Raw genomic sequence first — 24,023 nt, forward strand, 5'->3', positions numbered from 1 at the left:
CATTTCAAAAGGAACAAAGAAAAAGGGAGAGGACATGTTCACATACAAGAAAAATAAATACCCAGAGACATTCGAGTTCAGAGTTACCCAAACCTTCCCGTTCCAATCGAGAATTTCTCAAACACTAACCTAGTTCTAACCTAGATAATTCAACCCCCGGAACTTATAATTATAATACATGTACTAGCACCCACGCAACTTCAATCCACCTAGCCAAGTTCTGGCCCGTCTTCGGTCGCGATGTTATCTTCAGGAAGTGTGATTTCACACATTCAAAGAACTCGGGGAAGTCCCGAACATGTCGCGGATATTCGGAACTGAAGTTCGGTCGATCGGAAATGGCGACGACCGCTCCGAAAGGCGACGACCGTTCTGAAAAAAGGCGACGACCGTTCGGAAAGGCGACGACCGTTTACGAGACGGAAATTTGCCGCGCCGAGGGCGGGGCCTGAGAAAGAGGCTCGAGTGTCGGCAAGCAGACCTCGCTACTGTGGCGAGTTCCAGACCGGGTCCTGTTCGCTACCCTCCGGGCATTGGAGCACACGATGGAACGCCCCACTGTTACACGTCTGTAGTGCGTGTTTGATAGTTCGGGAGATTCAAGCACCGCACCCGAGTCAAGAGTGCCAGCACAAACCACGGCCATTTCGGGGCCCGGCAGACAGAGCAAATCGCAGCTTCGGTAACTCCGCCCACTTCTCCCAGGGACCCGGCCCCGCACGTGGCGGCACACAAGGCGATCAGGCTACATGAAGAGGTATCGGCATTTAATGTTCCTAACTATATTGGCGCTCGTAGACCGGTGGACTCAAATCTGAATATACAAACCTGGANAAAGTTCTTAAAGATTACGAGCACAAGCATATAGTGGATTATTTGGATTTTGGTTGGCCCATCAACGTTCAGGAAGAACTCTATAGTCCGCCTGCAGTTTTGTATCCTAAGAATCATAAGTCTGCTACAACGTATTCTTCACATGTTGATCATTTTCTTTCTGAACAGCGTCGCCTAGGTGCCATAGTGGGACCGTTTCCAAAGAACCCTTTTTCGTCCCCAGTGGTTTCTTTACCATTACAAACAGTGGAGAAACGGAACAGTGATACGAGGAGAGTAGTAGTGGACTGTAGTTTCCCATGTGGCCATGCATTGAATGAAGCAGTACCTAAGGATACTTATCTAGGAGACACGGTACAGTTGTCTTACCCATCAGTCGACACAATGACTCAGATGATTTTGAATAAGGGACCAGGTTGTTTGTTATATAAGACAGATTTAAGGAGAGCATACCGGCAGTTGCCAGTGGACCCTAGGGACTACAAATATCTATTGTACAATTGGAGAGGTGATTTCTATGTGGACACTAGATTAGTATTTGGACTCAGATCATCAGCATACATTTGCCAAACAACGACTTCAGCCGTCACTTATATTCAGCGGGAGAAAGGTTATGATGTGTGTAATTACTTAGATGATTTCGGAGGAGCGGAAACTCCATCTTTAGCTGATGCAGCATTCGCAGATTTACAGAACACTTTGGGCAGTCTTGGCTTGGAAGAAGCTCCAGAGAAGGCAGTGCGCCCTACTACGTGTATGACATTTTTAGGAATCGATTTCGATACAGTGTCTATGACTAGACGCGTTCCACAGTTCCGGTTAGAAGAGATTAGACTGCTTGTTAGCGCGTGGCTGAACAAGAAGAAGGCCACTAGACGCGAACTCCAGTCCCTGATCGGTAAGCTCGTTTTTGTCTCATCCTGTGTGCCTCCTGGACGACTGTTTATATCACGTATGTTGGAGGCATTGCGTTCACTACGACGGAACCACCATAGACTTCGCTTGACACGGGATTTTAGATTGGATCTCAAGTGGTGGCAGCGGTTTATGGATTCATACAACGGTGTATCGATGATGGTTCCAGACATTTACAGCGACCCTGACGAGTTGGTTATGACAGATGCCTGTGCCACGGGGTGCGGCGGTTTCTCCAACGGTCAGTTCTTCCATTGCGAGTTTCCCGAGCGGACTTTGGAACAGTTTGGATCAAAGATACACGTGCTTGAAATGTTAACAATTGTAGTCGCGGCACGGAAGTGGGCACCCCAATGGTTTGGACAGCGAATTTTGGTACACTGCGACAACATGGCATGTGTGCACGTATTAAACTCCGGCCGTGCTCGTGATCGGGAACTGTTGCAGTGTGCTAGGGAGCTGTGGCTGTTGGCTGCCACATTTGAGTTCCAGGTGAAGGCCACACACATTCAAGGTTCCCACAATCGGATTGCAGATCATCTTTCGCGATGGCACCTGTCAACGTATCACTCTCAGCAGTTCAAGAGTCTCACACGACACCAGACCACTTGTGAGATTCTGGTATTCCAGGAAGACTTTATCTTGGAGTGCCCTTATTGACTGTATGATAAGGTTCTAATGCATTTGTTCTGTTCTGTTTGTTTGTTTGTTTGTAATTGTTTCAACCAGCAAAGACCTTACATTACACTAAGACATTACAGTGTGCTGAGAGAGTATTGTACGTTCCCGTGATGGAGATCAAGAATTCTCCTCTTTTTCCTGTATCGGCATACTGTAATATGGTTAAGTTGAATCGCAATTTTGATACTATCGCAGCTTTTACGAGACCACATAGATCAGGATTTGTACCTTTGACTCAGAGCGTTTTCGATAAGGCTTTCAAGCAGATCCTGATTAGAGCAGGTTTAAGCCCAGCTAGATACTCACTACATAGTGGACGTAGAAGTGGTGCCACCTTTGCCTTTCATTCAGGTGTTCCTTTTACCTTGATTCGCCTTCAGGGTGACTGGCGTTCGGACGCCTACTTGCTGTATCTGAAAGTTTCCTTAGCCACCCGGTTAAGTCTATGTTCCAGAATGGTGACTAGCATTCGTAAGATGGCTTTGTAGTACTAGTATCTTACACCACATCGTAGACCACTAATAGATTGTTTTGTTAGGAGGAGACAATGTTATTGTTACAAGTTGACCTATGTGTTTAGGTCCCTTTAGTTTGTTGCGCATGTTCTTATATGATTCCCTATTAGTGAACTATTGTAAGAAGTAATGATGGTTGTTAGCCTGAATAGTTCGACAGCAGTTATACTGTTATAAGTTGTAACAGTTTTATATTCTTGAATTGTTGTTATATTGTTCCTTCCTGGGTTGGTAACCCCAAAGCAATGTTCAAGTATGATATCATAGGAATCTAAAGAGAAAGAAAAGGAGTAGGTGGTGGTTTTCTTAATTTAAATAACTATGTTTTGCAGTTTGGCCGTTCCTTTGGTGTTTGTTTCGGAAAAGTCACAAATTAAAGCTTTTCCCTTTTTCCGGCCAAACTGTGTCTGATTTGTCTTATGTTTCCTGAGTTTTTGTAGGATAATTTGGGAAAAATTGACCATTGGTAATTTTTGTTAATTGTCTAGAAAACCCCTGTTTCTTTTGTTTCGGCCCGTAACCTTTGACACGATCACGTGATACGCCATTCGACTTGACGGTACGCGGGTGCCGGTCCTGCTTTTGTTTGTCTCTTCACCCACCACCACCCCTTTCTCCACCTGTGTTTGTTTCGGAAAAGTCACAAATTAAAGCTTTTCCCTTTTTCCGGCCAAACTGTGTCTGTTTTGTCTTATGTTTCCTGAGTTTTTGTAGGATAATTTCCGTAATTTACCCAGTAGTAGAGATTGAATTGTCTATGAGTATTTTATTTACTTATTTATTTATTTATGAGTATTGTTTACCTGGATGTCTAATCTTCACTAACGTAAAGCTTGTCTTTATTTCCCTGTAGGTTGTGTCAATTCCAGCAGGAGGATCATTGTTAGAGAGCACCAGAGCTATGGACCTGCACCCAGGTCTGGATCTGGAGGGCTTCCCCAACCGTGACTCCACCATCTACAGGGAGCCGTATAGTATACAGACGGCACAGACACTTCTCAGGGGCACACTTAGATTTAAGGTAAAAGGTGGTAAAGTGAAAAGTTGTCCGAAAGCCTTAAGGCTGTGGATGCAGGGGGTTGCACGGTATTGGAAGGCAGGTCACTTTGGGACTCAATGGGGCAGTTTATTGTAAAATGCTGCTGTTTTCTTGTTCTCTGTCTTGTCTTATCTTGTCACCATGCTTTTTGTAAAAAAAACACTTTTCCTTGGTCCCATGGGTGGTCATCTTAGGCAAACTTGACTGTATACTATACGCAATGAATTAAGGTCAACTGATGTGTTACAGGGCTACTCAAGTGCCTGCATAGGTTTACAGAAGGTTGGGCTGATAAACACAGAGAACCATTCTTGTCTGGCACCACAGGCGCCAACACTCACATGGGTAAGTACTTCTATTACATACCACATAGTACAACAGGGTTTAAATACTTTTTCCAATGCAGGTATACAATCAAACTTAGCTGCACCAGACAAATTTTACCTGCAGCACTCAATGCAGAATTTAGAAAGTATGGATCATACAGTAACTAAAAACTGTTTAGAAACCATTGGCATTGTTTCTTTTGTATTTTATACTTAAGTTTATAGTCTAAGTCTCAATTTAAAAAAGTTCTACCCCTCTCTCTCCCCAGAGAGACTTACTGTGCAACCTGCTGGACATGGAGGCTAATGTCAGTGATGATGCACTGAAGGCAGCCATCTTGGACAAGGTAGAAGGAGAGGAGTACAGGGTAAAGGTCATAGAGAAGTAAGTCTTTCTTTCTACATGTAGCTAGAAGCCCCCACCCTCCTCGAAGGTGCCATGCTTACGTTCATAATTTCAGTGTGCCTCTCTTATGATGGGTGAACTGTATGTTTTTATGTTGATGTGTGATGTTTAAGAATTTTGTTTTTGTCCCCTCCAGACTGGGACTCCTGTCATCAGAACCAGTGGATAAACAGACTACACCTCTGGACACCTTATCCAAATACCTAGCCCAGAAGCTGGCCTATGGTAAGGTATCCATTGCTGCACACACACCACTGGTACTTAGTCACGCTACATGTATAAATGTAGAGCTACTTCCCTCATGAATACATTATAAAAAGAGCAATAATGAATCTAGGTACATGTACATGTACTCATAATCCTAGACAGCTTTCTGACCCAAGTGCTCTAGACATGTGATTTTTTTGCATATGTAACATCAGCACTGGGTCAAAGTCTGTCAAGCACTTGGGTCAGAAGGCTGATGAAGGGATTCAGTGAAAAATTCAAAATTTTTTAGTCAGACAACAGTTTAATTTTCATGATGTAATTTATCAACTGAGATGAACTTTCATGCTAACAGCCTTGTTTATATTTTGTACTGTTGCCCCATGCAGGTTCAGGTGAGAGGGACATGGTCCTGTTGATCCATCTCATCGAGATGCAGCGGTCAGACGGCAGCAGGGTTCAGGAGAAAGTGACCTTACTGCAGTACGGAGACCCGCAGGGGTACTCTGCCATGGCCAAAACTGTGGGGTATCCTGCTGCCATCGCCTCCAGGATGATACTCAATGGTACAATTCCTTCTGGCACCCTCCAGATTTTCTTAGAATGTGGATAAAACTGTAAAATACTGGATTCTACTTCTACTATGACTTGTTCTAAGCGTCATGTTGACAGAATGTATATACCATTGAACTTACAAAAAGAGGATACAATGTACAGTAGGTGTTCTCTTTGTTAAGTGCAGCTTTGGCCCTATTGTTTGCAGAATGTTCTGATATTGATAGAGCTGTTCTTTTCTTTTGTGCACAGGAGATATCCAGGACAAGGGGATGTTGGTTCCCTTCCAGAAGAGTGTGTACCAGCCTATACTGGACAGGCTGAAAATGGAGAATGTCCAGGCTGACTACACTACACAGGAGCTTTGACCAGTACAACTAGCAGACTAAGAGGAGCAGTGACCAGTACAGCTATAGTCTTCAGGCTAAACCTGCCATTAGACTTCTCATCATTGTCTTTAAACAGTCACATGTGGTAAATGTTAGAGAATAATGCATGAGAGGTTAGAGAATGAGTAAATATCAGGACTGACTTCAGTACAGGTTTTACTGTAACACTGTAGCTAGAATTCGGTAATAGTGTCAGAGTTTTACTTCATACTGGTAGTTGTGACCATTTTGTGAAATGATTTTTGTTTAAAGTAAAAATATGCAGTATAGGGATGGTGGGTGTAATTTTGAATGCGATATAAATCTTATCTTTTCATGGTGTACCAGTAGTATGGATTCGTATTATTATGCTAGCCATGTGTGCTGAGAGGCATTGCATACATGTAGGGCAAAGGTACATGCTCCAAATTATGTTGTTTATTTCTTTATTTATCTATAAGATTTCAACAAAGAAATATTTAGGAAAATGTGGTGTAGGTTTGAAATGATAAATAATCACATCACACAGAAAACAATACCTCCATTTTCAAGGCAGTACATGTAAAAGGTATGTGGAGGAGGGCAGCTAGCCTGGTTACCAAACCTATTATAGCTCCCGAGTCCTACATCCTCTCCGCAAATAGCGAAGAGGATGTAGGACTTGGGAGCTATAATAGGTTTGGTAACCAGGCTAGCAGTACTCTGCCACATCTAGTGATATCTTTGTTTTTAGTGGTGTCAAAGTCATGCAAAGATGTGTCCATAATGCCCAAGCCAATAAATCTATTTTAACCAGTGTAATTCTTTTGTATCAGTTTATTCCAAAATACTCTGTAGGTTAAAATGGTATTTCAAAAGCAAAATGTTAAGTTTTATGTGGTAGATATTTCAACACAGAGAGGACTATGACTTGTATCCCCTTTCTTTGAATACAGTATGCTATCACATATGCCATAGCTAGGTGAGAAATACTTTTTTTAGGCACAACCTATTCATGAATGGTTTGACTAGATACAAGGTGTATAATCTAAGATTAAGACAGAATGACAAACATGTCAGATCCAGTAAGTACATGTACAACAAATATCATGCTGCAATTTTTTTCTCAGTGTCTTAATTAAGTTGAGAAAAGTGGAACAACACAATATAACACGCTCATTATTATGTGTTTAACAAATCTGGATATTGATGATGTACACTGATTAAAAAATAACATGGTTTGGTCTGAACACTGCAATGTACAGAAACTGATCAACATTTAAGGATATTTTATTACTGGGGTATCCTGTGTAAATGCTTTAAAGTAGACTGGTAGATACAAACAATCATTATATACAAGAGCAGATAATCCCTCCTACATGTCCTGAAGCTTAACGCTGACCCCCATTTGCAGACCATCCCCGTCCCTGTTGATGGCCTGCCACCGTGTTAGCTGGCAATCTTGCAGATGTCTTCATACTTCACACCTTCCACCACCCTGCCCTTAGACACACCCTGTGGCAGGAAAATAAACAATGTTAAATGTCTTTCAACCTTTAAAATGTTAGTAATGAAAGATAAGTGGCATAGAGAGCTGAGAAAACAAAGAGTGAGGTTCTGACCGAGTCTATCCTGATGGTGACACAGAAGTTCTTCTCATCCAGCCCCTCCAACACCGCCCTGCAGCCGCTGTACGTGCCGTTCACCACCTGTACCGGCCGGCCGACCGCGGGGATGACCGTCTCCAGGTGAGTCTGGTCAACTTTCAACTTGTCACCCGAGTCCACCAACATCAGGACAGCTGAGCAGATATAAACAAGATATATGTTAATAATGTCTGGCAGACTTAGATTATGGTGTAAGCTACAAGCTCAACAAGGCTTTTATGGTGAGTTTCAAACTACATACAATTTACCATACAGGTACACCACACCATACATGTGCCTTCAATGTCCCTAAGTATTCAAAGCACAGTAGATCCCACCTTCCCATTGCAATACTAGTACTCAGTCATATTGATAAGTGTAATAATTCAGACTTAAAAATCAGCCCAGGTCTGTAAAATATGCTGTAAGGATGAGTGGTCACTCCTGGACACGGATCTGACCAGTGCCTCCCGGACAGTGACTAATATTATAAATGGGCCGAATATAACTATCATAATGGTCCCTAGGAAAACAACTGAACATACCTGTATACAGGTCTTTCACTGCCAACACCTCTGCTTTTTTCTTGTAATATTTCTGTCCCAGCTTCTTAGTAATGACCTTGACAATAATGCCAGGAGTCAGCCAATGGTCCTTCCTGGTGAACTTGGCCTTCTTCTTCTCCTCCTCTTCCATGATCTCATCCAGAGCCGACCGTTTCTTGGCTCCATCTTTCTTAGACGTGACTGCTTGGACATCCTTCTTCCTTGCACCAGCAGCTAAGGCCTAAAATATCAGCACAGCTTTAACTCAAGTCATTTTTTGTCACAAAGAGTGTGTTAAATGGTTAAGTTTCTAATGTATGAGTTGCAGTCTACTAGCATAAAGTACATAAGACAAGCATTGAAAATCATAGTCATGGAAAGCCTTGCATGATACTTATGGCGAATGAAGTCAAGACATTGGCAATGGCAGTGGTGCACACAAAACATGTTCAGACAAAATAGATAACCCATATCAAACATTATCGCAGCCAAAGTATGACACAAATTACCATACCTGTAGTGGGTTCTCAGCAGCTTTAGAGGAGGATGGTTTAGACTCTGCTGAAGGTGCTGATGAGCTGGTAGGTTTCTTCCCACCCAAACCCATCTTCAACACAATCTTCTCCTCCTCACTCTGTCTCTGCAGCTCTGTGGCCTCATGGGAAGCCTGCTCCCCGCCCCCCTGCATCCCTCTTTCTACCTGTGTTCAATGAGAAATGGAAGTTTGTCTTATTAGGATCTCCATTAGTTTTACATAAATTTCACGCTATTCTTCCTGGAGTCAGCAAGGGTGATGATGTAAATCATTGTGTAGCTAATACAAGATGGGAGTTCATCAGGCCTCCATCTGGGTGATTTGTAGGGCATCATCGACTTCCAGATTTTAAGATTTCCCAGATGTGCATTTGCACCTTTGGTGCTTGACATGATATTAATTGAGTTGTCAGGAAAAAAATTTCAGGATGGCCAAAACACTGGCTGCAACACTAGTGGATACTGTGATGACCTTGAAGGTGGCAGCTCACCTGTTCCTGGATGTACTTGGCCTGCCGTTCTTCATCGTCCATGTCCATCTTTTTCTTCTTCTCCAGTTCCTGTTGCCTAGCGATGGTTTCAGGGTCCCGGTTGATGTACTGGATGTACCAGCCCTTCTCTGTGTGATCCACTTTACAATAACCTGTACATGACAAAGTACAAAATTTTATCTTCTATTCTAATGTTTCAGTCAGCTACCTTCCTCAGTACATGTACTACATTTTGCATACTACCGGTAGTATATCAAACTACACTGATATGTGGGGTGATCATTGGAGCAGACAGGGATCTTTGCAATACCAGTACCTTCACTTTTTGAAGAAGTTATTGTGGTATGTTCTGCTTTTGCAGAGATGATTTTGGAACTGCCCTTTTTTGCACATGGAGGATTAAGTACTAGTAGTGTATGCTATACCAGTACAAATGTCAGGCTTTCTAGATTTAAATTAACCTTTTACCTTTTGTACCAAATTTCTGGTACTTAAGGATTAGTAAGCAGGGAAATGGGTTAACTCTGCTTACCTTCCCTCCCCAGCCACTTGACAAAGTCTGTCAGAGTCAGCCACTGTGTGGAGTTCATATGGGTATGGTCACGGTCCTGGATGTACTCATTGTACACTATGTTACAGTGGACTCTCTTGTCACCTGGAAATTAAAATATGAAAGTCACCACAAGTTACGGTATTACCCACTTACCACTGTTAATAGCATTTAGGAGATACAAAATTTCAAAACTGATGCTGATCATCGCCTGATGCCAATATGGAAATTCAACTCACCAAATCGTCTCCTGAGAAGTTCCAGATATCCATTTAAAAACTCCCTGCACAGAAAAATGTCAAAATGTACATGAGTCAATACATGTAATTATTTGGGAAAAGCAATAAGAACTCAAGGGACTTAGCAAAAGCAATAGCTTTTAAGATACGTCGGAAAAATTACTTCATGTGAGAAGCATAATGTTTAACATACTGTGAGAAGTAGTCCAAGAACTTGTCTGGACTCTCAGCAAAGAGCAGCAGCTGTCTCTGGTGACTCTCTGACATGGTGTGGCACTTGAAGCCATTCTGGACAAACATACATGGAGTACATGTTATATAAAAAGAAATGAGCAGAGTAGAGTGATTGATTTGAAGGCAACGGTTTCTGGATAGGTCAAAATTGTAGGTGGTATAGGCTAAAATTTGTCTGGTTCAGGTAAATTTCAAAATCATGCTACGCCAGTACAGATACATGTATGCAGAAAAAAAAGTACCCGGTATGAAAATTCGATTTCGGAGCACTGATACCGTACGTACCTCGTCCCTGCACTGCTTCTGACACATTTGACAATACCAGCGAAGCTTCTGTAAACCCTTTGCCTTGATCCTGTTGCTGATTGCCTTTGGTGATAGGAAACCCGCCTTCTCCTTTCCCATGATGAGAAAATTATGCTCTTTCTGAAAACTGTCGAGAAAAGTGGCTTTTCTTTCTGAACCTCTCAGCGGCTGAGGTAACGCGGCTGATGAGGGCTCTCCTTACTGTTGCGGGAGTGGTGGACACAGTATGTTCGGACTACCGCTCTCAACTATGCTTACGCTGACAACCTGAAAGTATTACAGTGCCGAAAAAGTCCTTAGTGATGAAAAATACGAGAAATCGTCGCGATCTGTTCACGCTTTCGTTCGCTGGACAGCCATCTTGAAAAAAAATGCCCATAAGCCTTAGCGAGAAATAAAAGGTGAAAAGGTCATAGTACCAACTAGCCAATCAGAGGCTGCCAATCAGTTTACGTCAAAAAGTTAATGATGCGTGACCGGGGGGATTATCACTCTCTCTTTCCACACAAGTTTGGAGCGCAGAGCATAAAAAGTTCCACATACGTGTATTATCCTTTCACATGATGCGATCAGCGTGAACAGAGCCTTCAGGACATTCAGACAGGACATGGCAGGCAAACAGGTATTCCAGGTAAATTGCCTGATAAACAAAATGATGATGTAGAGGGTATTAAAGTTGCTACATTTGTAGTTGGTGAAGGTCCATCCAGGTAAACAAAAGACAACCCATTACTTCTGGATGAATAATAACGGAGATTATTTCCGGGAGTGTTGAGTGTGGGACTGATTTTGTATGGGAGTCTGCATGAGGGTTCCTGGCAATTCTTGGTTGTAAAAAGGAGCTCTTGTATTGGTTAATCATTAATGGTAATTTGACTTGTTATATTACATTTGCAAGGTTTCCATAGCCTCTAAAAGGCTTGAAGAGACGGCTGAAAAGAGCTGAGATCTGCTAGAGAGTACATTTTGCCACCCTCACCCCGGTAGAGGCTAATCTCCAAGCAGATTACTCTCCAAGCAGAGGTTTGGGTTTTGGGGGTATTTTTAGCATGTTTTTAGGCTTTTTTATCGGGGTTTCTCTTTTGCACTGAATTTTTTTTCCCACCAAACCCAACCTCTGCAGGCAGTTGAAAACTTCAATGGGCTATAAACCTAATCATTTCAACACATTTCAGTCGTTCTGCAAGGAGGTGTGAACCAGACTTTGTGGTGGATTATCACACATCCAGCCAGTCAGAAAGGCATTCATTCGGCCACACGCCTCCTGCTGACTGTGCCTATTCATGCGTCTGCTTCATACCTCCTTGCAGAACGACTGAAATGTGTTGAAATGATTAGGTTTATAGCCCATTGAAGTTTTCGACTGCCTAAAAACACGCTAAAAATACCCCCAAAACCCAAACCTCTGCTTGGAGAGTACAAGCAGATCCCTTTTTGGGGGGCAAGACTTCAGTGGCCGGCAAAACTTCTCTGGCTAATGGATACTGTCTTGCCATCAAAAGGGATCTGCTTGGAGATAAGGTAGAGGCTAAGCTTTCCTTACAAGCTCCTTGGTTACTGTGAAAGGTGAAAATGGGAATTGATTTCATTGGATCATGGAGGTAGAAAACTGATTTGACTGTCATTGGATTGTCACTTCTGCAGAAGAGTGCATGCAGCCCAGATCAGCATGACCAGCTGAGTGGGGAAGAAATCAGCCGTCTACCACAGTATCATCCACACCTGCAGAAACACATGGTCAGGATGGACAGAGTGCTTTGTTTTTAACAACTTTGCTCTACAAGTTTGATCTACTCTAAGTCTAAAAAGTCTAAGCAAAACATTTTTCCGACACTGGACTCCACTAACATACAGTCTTCAACAATACACTGCATATCGATATCTGAAATGAGAAAATGCATGTGTGTCCTAAGTTAACTCCCTGCTCACATAAAAAATCAGCACTTGCTGTATCAAAGTGGTCGGGCTTATATGTATATACATGAGTTGTAAATAAACCTCTTGACTTAATTGTTCTCAGGTGAAAGAAGTGATGTCACCGTTTGCTCGGCAGCCAGGATCTTACCTTATACGGAGAAGTCAGAGCCTACAGGGAGCTTACACTGTGTCTGTGATGTAAGTATTATCATGACCTAAAGTCATCATATCATTCATTGTTCCTTTGGTATGGATGCTTTACAGTTCAAAACAGTTGGAAATTCATTTTCTCTCCCACACTAACACAGGCACACAGACCTTCATCTTTACCACATACCCATCCTGCAGCAGGACAGGACATATGGTGTCACCCCTGACCAGGTCTTCCCTTCTATGGCAGCCATGTTGGACTATTACTCCCACCATGACATCCCAGGGAGTAACGTTAAACACATTCGGCTCAGAAATCCTATCTGTCAGCACCCTGTGCAGGCAGCAAGGTACACCTTTATTGCATTACTGGACCAAGCTGCAATCATTTCATGCTGTTCTATTTGTATCATGTCAATGTTTACCTTCAATTTTGTTTCATGTATAAATTCATGAAAAATGACTTTCCATCCTCACTTTTTCCTGTAAATGTTTCAGACAGGAGAGGGAGTTAGACTTTTCTGCAGAAAGGAAACCTTCCGAGCGTTATGTGTCAAGACCATTGGCTGGCGTGAAAGGCTCCCCATTGCAGCAGAAGCAGCAGGGACTGCCAAGCCGACCCCAGAAGCCTCCAACAGATGACATGTTTGCAGATCACCATGACGTTCCCCATGATGCTAAGCCAAGGCAGCCCTCAACACTGATGTCACAGGATGAGGACGTGGACGGCGCCTGCAGTTGTGGTATCCCCCACCAGATGGCGCACCTACCACATGGTTGGGAAGTCCACAGAGTCCATCACAAGGAGGATGCCAGCAATTTTGGCAAACTTTTCTTCCACAACAGGACAACAGAGGAGACTTCGTGGACATTGCCATCCAGTGTTTCTTCTCAACTAACAGAAGAAAGTCGCAGAAATTTGGATCACCTTGAGTCTAAAGGGGGAGAATTTTTTGAGAATTCTGAAAATGTTGACTGAACTCATTTTTATGTCAAATCAAATTGTTTTCAAAATAACTTATACTAAGTCACAAGCTATTTTGCCTGTTAGCACATTTATAGGTGAGGCCGAACTTAAAAAAGAACCACATCAATCAGTCCTAATTCACATCTTAATGGATAACCACTCACAATAGGACATTTCCAAGAAAAAACACTTCTAATTCCTTATTCATGAATGGATGGCTAGGTTTCAGCAGCAAGGACAGGATGGTATGCATAATGTCATTGTCAACTTGTGGAAATGTGCTTTCAATCATTTATTTTATTAATTAGTTATTATTTGCAAGCTCAAGTTATTTCACTGATTGTATCATTATGTATCTTCTTCCTCTGTTGGCTGCTAGTTATGTATATTCTGCTACATGTATATTGATATATTGATTTGGTTTTGATCAAGTATAAGTACACCAAAGGTTTTATTCTGTTTCTGTGCAGTTGTATTTTTGAGTGTTTGTATGCAATTACCTCTTCTGTGTTTTTATGTTTCCATTATATGTATTGTTACTCTAGTCCACGGGTGGCTGAAAGCAAATAAAGATCACTTTACTTATCAAACTTGTATCTAGTTTGATTTATTTTCATAATAATCTCCTTTTTAGGCCGTTTTCTACTATTTATTACGCCTGCAAAATGAGTCTGGTGGAGACTAGGCTTTGATGATAGTGCGTCTCGGGATATTAGTACTAGTAACTGACAAGAGCGCCCTCCAGCGCTCCGGTGTGATATTCCACTTCCGGGCAAGTCGGGCGTTTGCAAACCGGAAGTAAAGACAGGCGCGAAATTCCACAGCTGATTCTTGCTTGTGGGCCAGTGCTACTGTTGCAGCTTTTTATGTACATGGAAACCTGAAGTTCGCTGCCTGAAGTTACCATTTTTCTCCCACCAGTTAAGGTAAGTGCGATATGAATATTGCAAGTCAAGTGTTGACTACATGAAGATGTATAAATCGTCTATAAAATGTAGGCAATATATACGATCGCCTTGCAAAGAGCAAGGAGCTTCCTTGCCTTGATATTTGTTAGCACCCAATTTTCAAAATTTCTATAACGTTACAAAATTAAGTACTTCCAGGAAGCTCCCTGGTACTCCCAAGGAACTTAGAATTAAGCTCCTTGGGTCTCTAAATTGGAGGGAAGAAGGAAACTGATAATGGGAGGGAGCTTCAGATAATCACAAAGGCACATGGTATACCTTTGAAAATATTGCATGGGGCCATGGGGAAAACACGTTAGTCTCCACCAGACTCCTTGCAGGCTGAATAAATAGGAGAAATCGGCCTAAAAAGGAGAGTAACTGGCCAGGGGTGTTAGCCGGCCATAAAGGGTCTAATTGCTTATAAACATGTAAATACAACGTTATATATATATATCCTGAACGGTGAACAATGATTTTCCACAACAAATAATACTGTTTTTATGTAGCAGTGAAGCTGTCACCTCAGATATACCACAGTTGTCATGGCAACAGGAGGCAGAGTCCAGTTCCAGTGGGACAACTTCCCGCCCATGCCGACCAATCGCTCCTTCTGTACTGCAGCAGAGGGAGCGGATGCAAAACTGTATGTGATTGGGGGCTGCGAGGAGAATGGAGTTCCCATCGCTGCATTTGAAGCCTACGATCCCTCAGCAAACTCGTGGGAGAAGTTAGACGCCATGCCAACAAAGAGGGCGGGGCCTGCAGCGGTGTCGGTCGGGCAGAAGATCGTTGTTCTGGGCGGGGTGAGTGTGACCCAGGCACCGCTGGATGCAGTGGAGGTGTTTGACATCGTGGAAAGGAAATGGACGCAGCTGACTCCACTCATGGCAGCAGCCTTGGGTATCGCTGCAGTCGCTCGAGGTAAAGTGTCACTCACAGTCACAGTCATAATGTGCTGTACAATTTTCAGGAAGGCTGTCAGATGTCAGAGCTAAGGAACTATATGTATCTGTATAACCACCCTTTGGCATAACACACTAGCTTGAGCTCTATGGTAACCTTCACACATGCACTAAGTCAGGCTTTTAGCTAGGGGGTGTCCAGGGTGTCTTTTGGACGCCCTGTACTAGAAATAATAAGAAATTGGACGCCCTACTTTTTGTAGGACACCCTAAAGACGCCCTATTTTTTCCACTCCCAACCCTGCCTTGCACACATGCCTCCCTTCAGCCTTACTATAAATATAAAAATGATGGTTTACTGAAGGAAAAAACTCAAATTTACACCCGAAAATGCAGAAAGTAGTGTTTGAGAGCATTATGAATTTCAAAAAAGCCCCCTAAAATCTTGCACTCAGCATGTCTTCACTGTGCATAGCATACAATAAAAAAAAATAGGACGCCCACCAAAAAAATACCTAGCTAAAAGCCTGCACTAAGTCCTGATCTCACAATTATGTCCCCTTAGATGGGAAGGTGCTGGCAGTGGGTGGAATGGGAGTGGACACAAACCCACAGGACCACCTGCGCAGTCTGGACATCGACAATGACCGGTGGAAGGGCCTGGCTCCCATGCCCACTGCCAGGTACGCAACTGGCATCTTCATGAGGGATGACAAGCTTTATGTCCTGGGTAAGTTACTCCTCCTGTCTACTGTAATAGATTACAACTACATGTCAAAATCACGTACTGCGTCAGATATCATCAATAGCAGCTGTATACCAAATTTCCACTTCATTAGGATGGTTTGATGGCATAAAGTTAGTTTGACACAACCAGAGCTTTTCTGTCTGCCAAATACATCCCTCCGCGGGTGGGAAGGAGTATCACAATGTAAGATCCCAAATTGCTGGCAAAAGAAAACTAGAAAAGCGCTCCATGTTAGGCCATGCTGTGTAGTAGAGCACAAAGTCAATACCGGTATATATTATTGTTTCTGCAAATCAGGTGGCAGACAAGGAAAGGAACCATGTGCAGCATTTGAAATGTACGACATCCCCAGTAACACCTGGACCAAATTCCCCGACATTCCCAGCAAGCGTGTGTTTCCGCAGTACGTGATGACGGAGAGCGTCATTGTCAGCTTGGGAGGACTGTTTACACAAGGCCAGGACAGGAGATTCTCAGGGACCACAGAAACATTTGATACTGGGAAAGGTATGTTACACTCAACAAAAAACGTTTGGATTTCATCAATCATATTGCCATTATACACCTGATTAAAGTATGCACCTCAATATTAAGTATGAATCCCTTCACCAGGAAATTCATACTAGTACTCTGTCACCACTTACAAAAGTTGATTTTCTTGTTTGTACAGGTGAGTCTGGCAGGTGGGAGACCCACAGGCCCATGAAGAACAAACGTGCCGACTTCGTAGCCGGAGTTCTTGGGGAGAAAGTTGTCATTGTTGGAGGCTTGTGTAAGTTACTCTTGTTTTTTTTCTACCAGAATTTTTTAGGCTGACCTGTAGACTTTGTGAAATGACAACGTGACTGTTGTGATAATATTACTTATGGGTCCCTTGATGGGTGTATGTGGTCATTGGGACACTGCTGGTCACACTTCGATCTTCTTTGATTTTAGGTCAAATAAAGGAGCTAAAAATTTAGACTTTAAACTCCGAGTTCAAATCATCAAAATATACAATTGATGCTGATGCTCTCAATTTGTTTTATTTCTTGATCAGCTGTGGGAGGACCATTGACCTCCGTAGAAGGTTTTGACTTGGAGAGGAAGAAATGGTTCAACCTCCCAAATCTCAACACACCGCTCTGCTCCTCCGCTTCCCTCATATATCAAGGGCGCCTCCTGGCAATTGGCGGCATGTCTGCAGGCCCCACCAACATGGTAGCAGCATTAGGGATCAAGAAATAGGACAGACCTTTGAAACCAAGTCATGAGGCAGCTTTAAGAAAGAAACAGATTTGGTGAAGGACAGAATTGACAAGAAAAAACAGGACTTTGAACTGACAAAACCCTTCAGAGTTTTAATACAAACATTATATTATGCATCAGGATGCCAGGCATTTTACTTGACAGAATCTTGTTGTTAAAGGGCCACACAAGGTAATTTAATGGTTCTGAGATCATTGCAGAACAGAACTGGAGTGACAGGAAAAACAAAATCATAATTAGGCATTCTTTGAAAAACCCTTAAGGTAGTGTTCCCACTGTACTGTACTGTACACTACTTGCCATCTTTTTATGCATGCAATCAATGGAACAAAATTTTAACCTAATAGAGTATGGTAAAAGATATTTCAAGTAAGACTTAAACAATAATATTGAATGAAATTTGGTACTATATATTATCAAACTTGTCAGAAAAATGTCAATAACATGTCAGACAAAATGTTAACCTTGTGACATTGAATTTTATAAAACATTGCCATGTTTTCCACTGAATGACTACTAGTGTTGTATAGAGTGTGAGCAATGATGTGATGTGTCAACATGCTGCTACATCTTATTTGGAAATTTTGTGTAATGTATACCCATTTTTAGAATTATAGATACGCATTTGTTAGTCGAGCCACATGTAAATGTGTCCATGTTCTGTGACTATGTATGACAGGTAGCTGAATGAAATAATTAAGGACGTCATAGAGGCCAGCAGAACATGTATGAACAGGATTGCGCTGAATAGATTATAATATATAAAAATTGCACATAATGCGTTTTGTTGTGGATAGTAGATGTGGATAGTAGATGTGTACCTATAAATGTATAATGCTAGTATTAGTGTATTGTGTGTTATGTAATTTTGTGTACCCAAAGTAGACCTGGGTGTACAAAGCTACAGACATTGTAGATGAGGCAGTTTAGACAATAGTCAGTAAACGTTTGGGATTCTGTACAAGCATGGTGTCAACATCCTCCTCTGACAGCCCTCTCTGCAGCATGTACGGGACGATGTTCTTCAGCAGGTAACAGTAACCCTCCCCTCCGTACCTCAGCAGCCGCGTTTTAAAGGCAATGTCATGTGACAGCACAACCTGGAAAGTACAGAGTCCTTATAGAATCAATGCAACCATGATCAGACAATGACTCCTTACATCTATCATTTCCAACATCTAGTCTGCATTTAAATTGGATAACAGGATTAGAAATCCTTTTTTCTTCATCAATATTTCGGGTTGCCGTTAACACTAACCTCTTGTTTTAGAAGGCAAGCCATAAGCCAGGCCACCTGTAAAGGTATTGCTAACATGCTGGCCAAAGTGGGACACAGTTTATTTCAGAAGCTGTAACTTTCGTGCTTGGCAACCTGGTGTCTCCAATAGTCTCACACAGAAACCATGACGTGAGTGGCGACAGTAGGTATTTCAAACTCTGGGTATGAAAACAGGCAATTAAAACATTTCTTTGCAAAGATATTCTACTTACCATGCAAATCAGAATGATGAACTGTTCATCACAATAGCCATTGCTGATTGTCAGTGCTAGGGAGCTATCTTTCAGAATGACCAACATCTCAATATCCCTCATAAGAAATATCCAGACATACCTGTTTGATAAAGCCAGCATCTCTTAGTTCTCGGATCATCCTACAGCGCTCAAAGTCGCTGGGATAGTCAATACCGTGGGATAGAGCATGAGTGAAAGAACAGCCCCAGCCAAACTGGTCAAACTCCAGAACACAGCCCTGCTTGGCCAGGGCGATCATGTCAGGCACCGTCAGGATCCCCCGATCCACATGACTGATCACCACTCGTGACAGATCCGCACCGGAGGATCGAAGGATCTGGGCAACTTCAACTGGTGACTCCTTGCTATAACCTGTAAGGAGAAGAATTCAAGGAGAAGATAAGTTTGCAATACTTTGTATAATTGTTCGATAGTACATATTGTAAATGCATGTTTGCTGTGTTTTTCATGATGCCCTCACACTGCAAAATAAAACCACAGTAAGTACTCCAGTATGTGCTTTTGTCGACTTTTTTTCAATAGTTGAATATACAAGCTGCAGTGGGCTTGATTAATATAGATTGGTCAAAACATACATAGAAATATGATTTTTTTTCAGCACTCGTCATATGGTAAATTCAAAACAAGGAAACTTTCCTATAGTACAATAACACTACCATGTAAACTACAATAAGTGGACTTCACTTTGTATCTCATTCATGATAATAAAGCAAACACCAGTTGTAGCTACAGCAGGAGGAAAGCTGAGACCTGGGTGGATGGAGATGGACACGCCTGTCTGCTGCTGAGTGGCAGCTGCAGCCTGTAGCACCTTCACCTCATTCTCTGTCAGGACGGTCGTACAGCCCAGCTCCCCCAGGATACCGGCATGCACACCACCTGTCAGGAGGATGAGTTTGTTAGCCAATGTCAGTCGTCAATTTATAACCAATATGCAGTTACATGTGCCATCATCTGGATTCTGCAGTCACAGGAACAATGATATTACATAGCCACATCATGCTAGTGACATGAGATTGTTAGGTACACCCCATGACATGTTACTATCGTACCAGGTATGTCACAGGCACAAAGTTGATGAGGACAGCTGCTCGCAAGCAAATACAGCATATTTCACCCTATAACCTGCTGCCCTAAAATTAAAATTAAACATGTTTCTCAACAGACCCACATTTGTGTCCTGCTAGAATCTCCTGCAGGAACTGCTCTGTCAGCTGTTGGACTGTTCTGTTGTCCATGTCCGGAGGGTGGACACGTGACAGGTAGTAGCCAGTGCCGTGAACAATCTTCACTCCTGTAGCCTCGCTGATTCTGGCGAGAGCTGCAGGATCCCCGTTCATCCCACACACAGACTGTTCAACTGAAATCAACAACAGGAAGTTATGGAGCAATTTTTAACTGTAATTTCCAACACATAAAATTTTTGACTGTACAACTCCAGTCTTTTCCAAGGAAGGAGAGATCCACCACTTCAGTGATGTCAGGTTATGCAGATGACACACGTGACTCAGTGAGCAGTGAATCATGAGTTTGTGGCGCCCCAGTCTTCAGTGTTGAGGGACACTTTCTGCAATCTATGATCATCTTCTCATGCCACGTGTGTCATCTTAAGGTGTTTCCATCAGTGTTAGACCCTGACACATTCTCATTGGTCAAATTTGTTAGTTGTGTTGTTTTAACAAATAAAACAGTTGGTGTTCTAATCTTACCAATGGTTCCCCCTCCAAATTTCTTGTAGGGTTCCATTTCACTCATCATCATCTGTTCGTTGTCCAACACCATGTTGTCTTTGTTCTACAATAGAAGAAGGATAATACCTATAAGACCACCTGCAAGGATTATTTGATTTGGATAGATTTGATCTTTAAATATTGTAAACTGAAACAGTTAGCTACCACGTACTAATTTTCTATAACTCTATAGGGGTTTAGTAATGACTTTACCAAATCGGACAGTCTATCAAAACAAATTAAAGATCAAGAACACAAGATTACAGACTATGAATGATGTACCTGGTTGAAGTACCCCCTGCAGTGCCCAATGTTGTTGATTGACAGTGGCTCCTCCCACAACTTCAACTGCTCATCCAATGACAGCCCGCCTACCCTCGCGCGTGAAGATTCACCCTTAGGCAGCCCGAAGTTCTTGGCATAGTCCACTATGATGTGCTCGTGCATCAAAGTCTTCCCCAAGCTGATCATATAGAAAGGTAATCTTTTCAATCAACAACTTAGTTGCCTGACCATTTAAATCATATTGTGGCAGAATCAATTATGGCCAATCATGAATTAGAACTAGAACGCAACCCAAAAATATGTCTGGATTTTTTGTGCTGTCAAGCTAGCTAAATCGCGGAACATGTAGATGTCTGTACAACTTTTATCACATTTATAAAGCTGTTACAGGATTAAATAGGCTTGTTTGTCATAAGTTTACTGTGAAATGTACATTAACAAAAGTTTTTGCGCATTTACAAGTCGAGAACGATTGCCGAACTTTGGATACCCCCTTACGGAAATCAGACTCTATTCTTAATGAGGAAATTGTATAAATCCGCTACATTCCACGATATACTAGTACTGTAGCCTAAGTGCCAGGCAAGAGAAAGGAAATTCAGTGAGCCCTAAACCGGCTCTCACCCAACACGCCCCGCTCCCAACACGCCCCGCTCCTGGAGTTGGCACGCGTCCTCGAATTATCTATCCCGCCGGGAGAGATAAATTAGACCCCGGGTGCCAACTAGTGGGGGCGTGAGGCGCGTGGTCTGGCACCCAGGCTATCCACGATAGGACTTTGACCCTGTTTGGCACTCAAGTTTGACTGAGGAAGAAATGACCTTTGGTCAACTCTTCAGATATGATGTTTACTTTGTAATTTTAGACATGATGGCAGAAATCATAGACTCTCATCTATAAATTGACTATTAGGACAACGAAGGCATTACCTGTCTGGTGAGACTGGCCCGGTCACTGTTAGTACTTTGCCTTGTAACTGTTGTCTGCTGTAGACCACTGACTCCATAGCGCTGCTAGAGATAAAGTAAGAACTTCAAGCACGATACTGACATTGGGTATACCACGTCTGTGCAAGTTACATATAACACAAACACAGTGGCTAAGGAATTTCGTAAGACAGCTGCTAATTAAGGGCAGATGCAACGTAACTCACAACGAAGCGTACAATGCGGCTGAGCATGACAAATCGTGTCCGATCGGGACTCCAACTCAGTCAGATTTAATAACGTTTAAATAACGTTATGGCTCATTGCGTATCATGGCGACTGATGTCTACACTAGCTGCTTTTGGACGGTTTGAGTCTATCTCTTCCTGGGCACCATTATAATACACGTATTATTACCGATTCTATTTGATCTTAGGCAGACGGTGATGTTATAATACACAAACCATAAGCAATGTTGTTCACGTCAACCGACTGCAGTTCACGGAAGGGTCAAGGCAAACTACTGTGGCGTACACCGTGCAGCAGCCCCCTCTAGCAGTTCATGCCAAAATGCTTCGGCGTAAAGTCACTGTATGTGGGCACATGAGGTAGTTTGCTAGTCGTGCAAAACTGTCCGATGTGTCAAGACCACTACATGGTCGCCCTACAACGCAACTCGCAGTAGAACTAGAAGAGGTTTTGCTGTACCTGAAAGCCAGCTTCTGTTACCAGGGGATATGTTTTGTGCTGGATGTGAGCTTACTGCCACCATGGCAGACTGATACAGAAAGATAGACAATGAAAATGAAAGTTTATTGCAAGTTCCTGCCTGTAGGCTAATTGCAAGTACATATAACATGAAAATGAAAGATGTACAACATGATGGATGACAATTCTTGCAAATTTTGACAAATTTTGCACCATTACAAAAGACTGAAAAACAGTAACAACCCCAGCTTGGTTATTAATGCTCAACCTGTAACCATGTGTAACATATATAAGTACTTAGGTATATACATTGACAATAATCTGAACTGGAAAGGGCATGTTAAACACGTACTGGGTAAGCTAAGACGATCCCTAAGTATCATGAAGCACGTCAGTCCCTTCATATCCACATTAGCACTACGTACTTTGTACAACAGTATTTTTCTACCATATGTAACCTACACAAGTACTGTTTGGGACACTGCACCATTACAAGAGCTACAGAAACTTCAACGGATGCAGAACAGGGCTGGGAGGCTGCTGCTGGGAGCCCCGCACAGAACGCCGTCGGCTGAAGTACGGACTCGACTGGGATGGAAGGACATCAAATCCATACACAGAGACCAGAAATCCCTGCTAACTTATAAAAGCCTTAATAACTGTTTGCCAGCCTACATGAGAGAACTGTTTACATACTGTAGTGATAGGGCAGTAAGAACCACGCGGCAAAGTGTATCTGACCTTTTGTATGTGCCAAGGGTTCGTCGGGAAGTGTACAGAAGATCAATTTCCTACTCAGGATCGGTACTGTGGAATAACTTGTCAACTGAGTTAAGAACGGCTTCGTCAGTTGCAGCGTTTAAAAACCGGCTGCGTCAAGTCACAAGTTAGAAATTAGAATGACTAAATTTGTGAAGTGAATTTTGGATGTTTGAAACTGATGAGTTATACGAACAGAGATAGTGTTTGGTTATTGTATAACGTTACTGTGTATATATTTATATTGTAATTATACGCCGAATTGTAACTGAACTGAAGAAGAATATGCAAAGACCCATGACCTGCCTCCCCTTGACCTCTTGAAAAACGGCTTAGGCCGAAGAGTTTGTACTGCTACGAAATTGTACTGTACATTTTCAAGGTTAAATAAAGGTTGAAAAAAAAAAAAAAAAAATTCTAACTTATTGGGTTCGACTTCTTTTACAGAGACATTAGATGATGAATGATCCCACTTTAACATATATTGATATGACTTGTGTAAAACTGAATTCAATGCTAGTGCAATTTAGATAAAATTGAGCATGGGTGTCATGTTGTTGTTGACTACATCATCATCATCATCATTGACTACATTGTCATCATCAACTTATACATGCATTATACTGAAATGACAGAAATATCCTCTGTGGTTGTATACAAGGTAAGTTTTCAATATTTAGATAACATAAGAACAGAAAAGTTGTATTCTGTATGAAACTAGAAAAAAACATGCATTATAAGCTCCATATGTTCATATATTCACAACTGCCTTTAGAAGCCAGAAGAAGTTGAACCTGTACATAGTAGTTCACATTTGTCTTTATAGTCTG

At 42.3% G+C, this 24,023-nt stretch overlaps 5 protein-coding genes across 11 annotated transcripts in view; 3 read left to right on the forward strand and 2 right to left on the reverse strand.

The window, feature by feature from the left end:
• LOC109477241 (alpha-aminoadipic semialdehyde synthase, mitochondrial-like) overlaps positions 1-6,430 on the forward strand; it is a 28,728-nt gene extending 22,298 nt beyond the window's left edge. Inside the window, exons 18-23 of the mRNA XM_019778322.1 lie at positions 3,799-3,966; positions 4,234-4,329; positions 4,580-4,695; positions 4,853-4,941; positions 5,313-5,489; positions 5,731-6,430. Coding sequence (XP_019633881.1) covers positions 3,799-3,966; positions 4,234-4,329; positions 4,580-4,695; positions 4,853-4,941; positions 5,313-5,489; positions 5,731-5,846 — 762 coding nt within the window. The 3' untranslated portion in view covers positions 5,847-6,430. The remainder of the gene's footprint in view (positions 1-3,798; positions 3,967-4,233; positions 4,330-4,579; positions 4,696-4,852; positions 4,942-5,312; positions 5,490-5,730) is intronic.
• A 217-nt stretch (positions 6,431-6,647) lies between these two features.
• LOC109477221 (DNA/RNA-binding protein KIN17-like) lies at positions 6,648-10,760 on the reverse strand. Its single transcript, XM_019778295.1, has 9 exons — positions 10,350-10,760; positions 10,024-10,118; positions 9,831-9,874; positions 9,574-9,696; positions 9,042-9,193; positions 8,531-8,716; positions 8,017-8,257; positions 7,448-7,626; positions 6,648-7,340 (listed from the first exon to the last, which is right to left on the reverse strand). Exons 1-9 carry the CDS (start codon positions 10,467-10,469, stop codon positions 7,275-7,277), a joined length of 1,206 nt encoding a protein of 401 aa, XP_019633854.1. The 5' UTR covers positions 10,470-10,760; the 3' UTR covers positions 6,648-7,274.
• A 40-nt stretch (positions 10,761-10,800) lies between these two features.
• LOC109477231 (GRB2-related adapter protein 2-like) lies at positions 10,801-13,670 on the forward strand. Of its 2 annotated transcripts, none has more exons than XM_019778312.1 (5): positions 10,801-10,992; positions 12,015-12,107; positions 12,391-12,485; positions 12,596-12,787; positions 12,936-13,670. In XM_019778312.1, exons 1-5 carry the CDS (start codon positions 10,978-10,980, stop codon positions 13,414-13,416), a joined length of 876 nt encoding a protein of 291 aa, XP_019633871.1. In that variant the 5' UTR covers positions 10,801-10,977; the 3' UTR covers positions 13,417-13,670. The 2 variants fall into 2 exon arrangements, with proteins under 2 accessions (XP_019633871.1, XP_019633870.1); XM_019778311.1 differs by having other exon boundaries at positions 10,802-11,001.
• Positions 13,671-14,186: 516 nt separating this feature from the next.
• On the forward strand, positions 14,187-17,382 carry LOC109477225 (kelch domain-containing protein 8A-like). 2 transcript variants are annotated; one of them, XM_019778304.1, is made up of 6 exons: positions 14,187-14,330; positions 14,861-15,275; positions 15,822-15,986; positions 16,302-16,511; positions 16,675-16,776; positions 17,044-17,382. In XM_019778304.1, exons 2-6 carry the CDS (start codon positions 14,897-14,899, stop codon positions 17,229-17,231), a joined length of 1,044 nt encoding a protein of 347 aa, XP_019633863.1. In that variant the 5' UTR covers positions 14,187-14,330; positions 14,861-14,896; the 3' UTR covers positions 17,232-17,382. The 2 variants fall into 2 exon arrangements, with proteins under 2 accessions (XP_019633863.1, XP_019633864.1); XM_019778305.1 differs by having other exon boundaries at positions 14,864-15,275.
• Positions 17,383-18,059: 677 nt separating this feature from the next.
• On the reverse strand, positions 18,060-22,302 carry LOC109477223 (phosphotriesterase-related protein-like). Of its 5 annotated transcripts, none has more exons than XM_019778299.1 (8): positions 22,191-22,302; positions 21,730-21,810; positions 20,798-20,978; positions 20,495-20,579; positions 19,957-20,145; positions 19,536-19,664; positions 18,865-19,136; positions 18,060-18,352 (listed from the first exon to the last, which is right to left on the reverse strand). In XM_019778299.1, exons 2-8 carry the CDS (start codon positions 21,804-21,806, stop codon positions 18,179-18,181), a joined length of 1,107 nt encoding a protein of 368 aa, XP_019633858.1. In that variant the 5' UTR covers positions 21,807-21,810; positions 22,191-22,302; the 3' UTR covers positions 18,060-18,178. The 5 variants fall into 5 exon arrangements, with proteins under 5 accessions (XP_019633858.1, XP_019633857.1, XP_019633860.1 ...); XM_019778298.1 differs by having other exon boundaries at positions 21,730-21,813; XM_019778301.1 differs by lacking the exon at positions 22,191-22,302 and adding an exon at positions 22,144-22,169 and having other exon boundaries at positions 21,730-21,813.
• Positions 22,303-24,023: the final 1,721 nt, after the last annotated feature.

Source organism: Branchiostoma belcheri, unplaced genomic scaffold (assembly GCF_001625305.1).
Source record: "Branchiostoma belcheri isolate BF01 breed outbred unplaced genomic scaffold, Haploidv18h27 scaffold4, whole genome shotgun sequence".
In the NCBI taxonomy this organism is placed as follows: domain Eukaryota; kingdom Metazoa; phylum Chordata; class Leptocardii; order Amphioxiformes; family Branchiostomatidae; genus Branchiostoma; species Branchiostoma belcheri.

What these genes read in the sequence shown, in the direction of transcription:
- LOC109477221 (XM_019778295.1), bottom strand. Translation starts at nt 10,469, where the DNA reads ATGGGAAAGGAGAAGGCGGGTTTCCTATCACCAAAGGCAATCAGCAAC. An exon ending in CCAAGTACATCCAGGAACAG is followed by an intron (nt 8,717 to 9,041) that starts GTGAGCTGCCAC and finishes CATTGAACACAG; the next exon opens with GTAGAAAGAGGGATGCAGGG. An exon ending in AGTGAAAGACCTGTATACAG is followed by an intron (nt 7,627 to 8,016) that starts GTATGTTCAGTT and finishes ATATCTGCTCAG; the next exon opens with CTGTCCTGATGTTGGTGGAC.
- LOC109477225 (XM_019778304.1), top strand. Translation starts at nt 14,897, where the DNA reads ATGGCAACAGGAGGCAGAGTCCAGTTCCAGTGGGACAACTTCCCGCCC. An exon ending in AACATTTGATACTGGGAAAG is followed by an intron (nt 16,512 to 16,674) that starts GTATGTTACACT and finishes TTGTTTGTACAG; the next exon opens with GTGAGTCTGGCAGGTGGGAG. An exon ending in TGTCATTGTTGGAGGCTTGT is followed by an intron (nt 16,777 to 17,043) that starts GTAAGTTACTCT and finishes TTTCTTGATCAG; the next exon opens with CTGTGGGAGGACCATTGACC.
- LOC109477231 (XM_019778311.1), top strand. Translation starts at nt 10,978, where the DNA reads ATGGCAGGCAAACAGGTATTCCAG. An exon ending in CACACCTGCAGAAACACATG is followed by an intron (nt 12,108 to 12,390) that starts GTCAGGATGGAC and finishes AATTGTTCTCAG; the next exon opens with GTGAAAGAAGTGATGTCACC. An exon ending in GCTTACACTGTGTCTGTGAT is followed by an intron (nt 12,486 to 12,595) that starts GTAAGTATTATC and finishes ACACTAACACAG; the next exon opens with GCACACAGACCTTCATCTTT.
- LOC109477223 (XM_019778299.1), bottom strand. Translation starts at nt 21,806, where the DNA reads ATGGAGTCAGTGGTCTACAGCAGACAACAGTTACAAGGCAAAGTACTA. An exon ending in ATTTGGAGGGGGAACCATTG is followed by an intron (nt 20,146 to 20,494) that starts GTAAGATTAGAA and finishes TGTTGATTTCAG; the next exon opens with TTGAACAGTCTGTGTGTGGG. An exon ending in GATTCTAGCAGGACACAAAT is followed by an intron (nt 19,665 to 19,956) that starts GTGGGTCTGTTG and finishes TCCTCCTGACAG; the next exon opens with GTGGTGTGCATGCCGGTATC.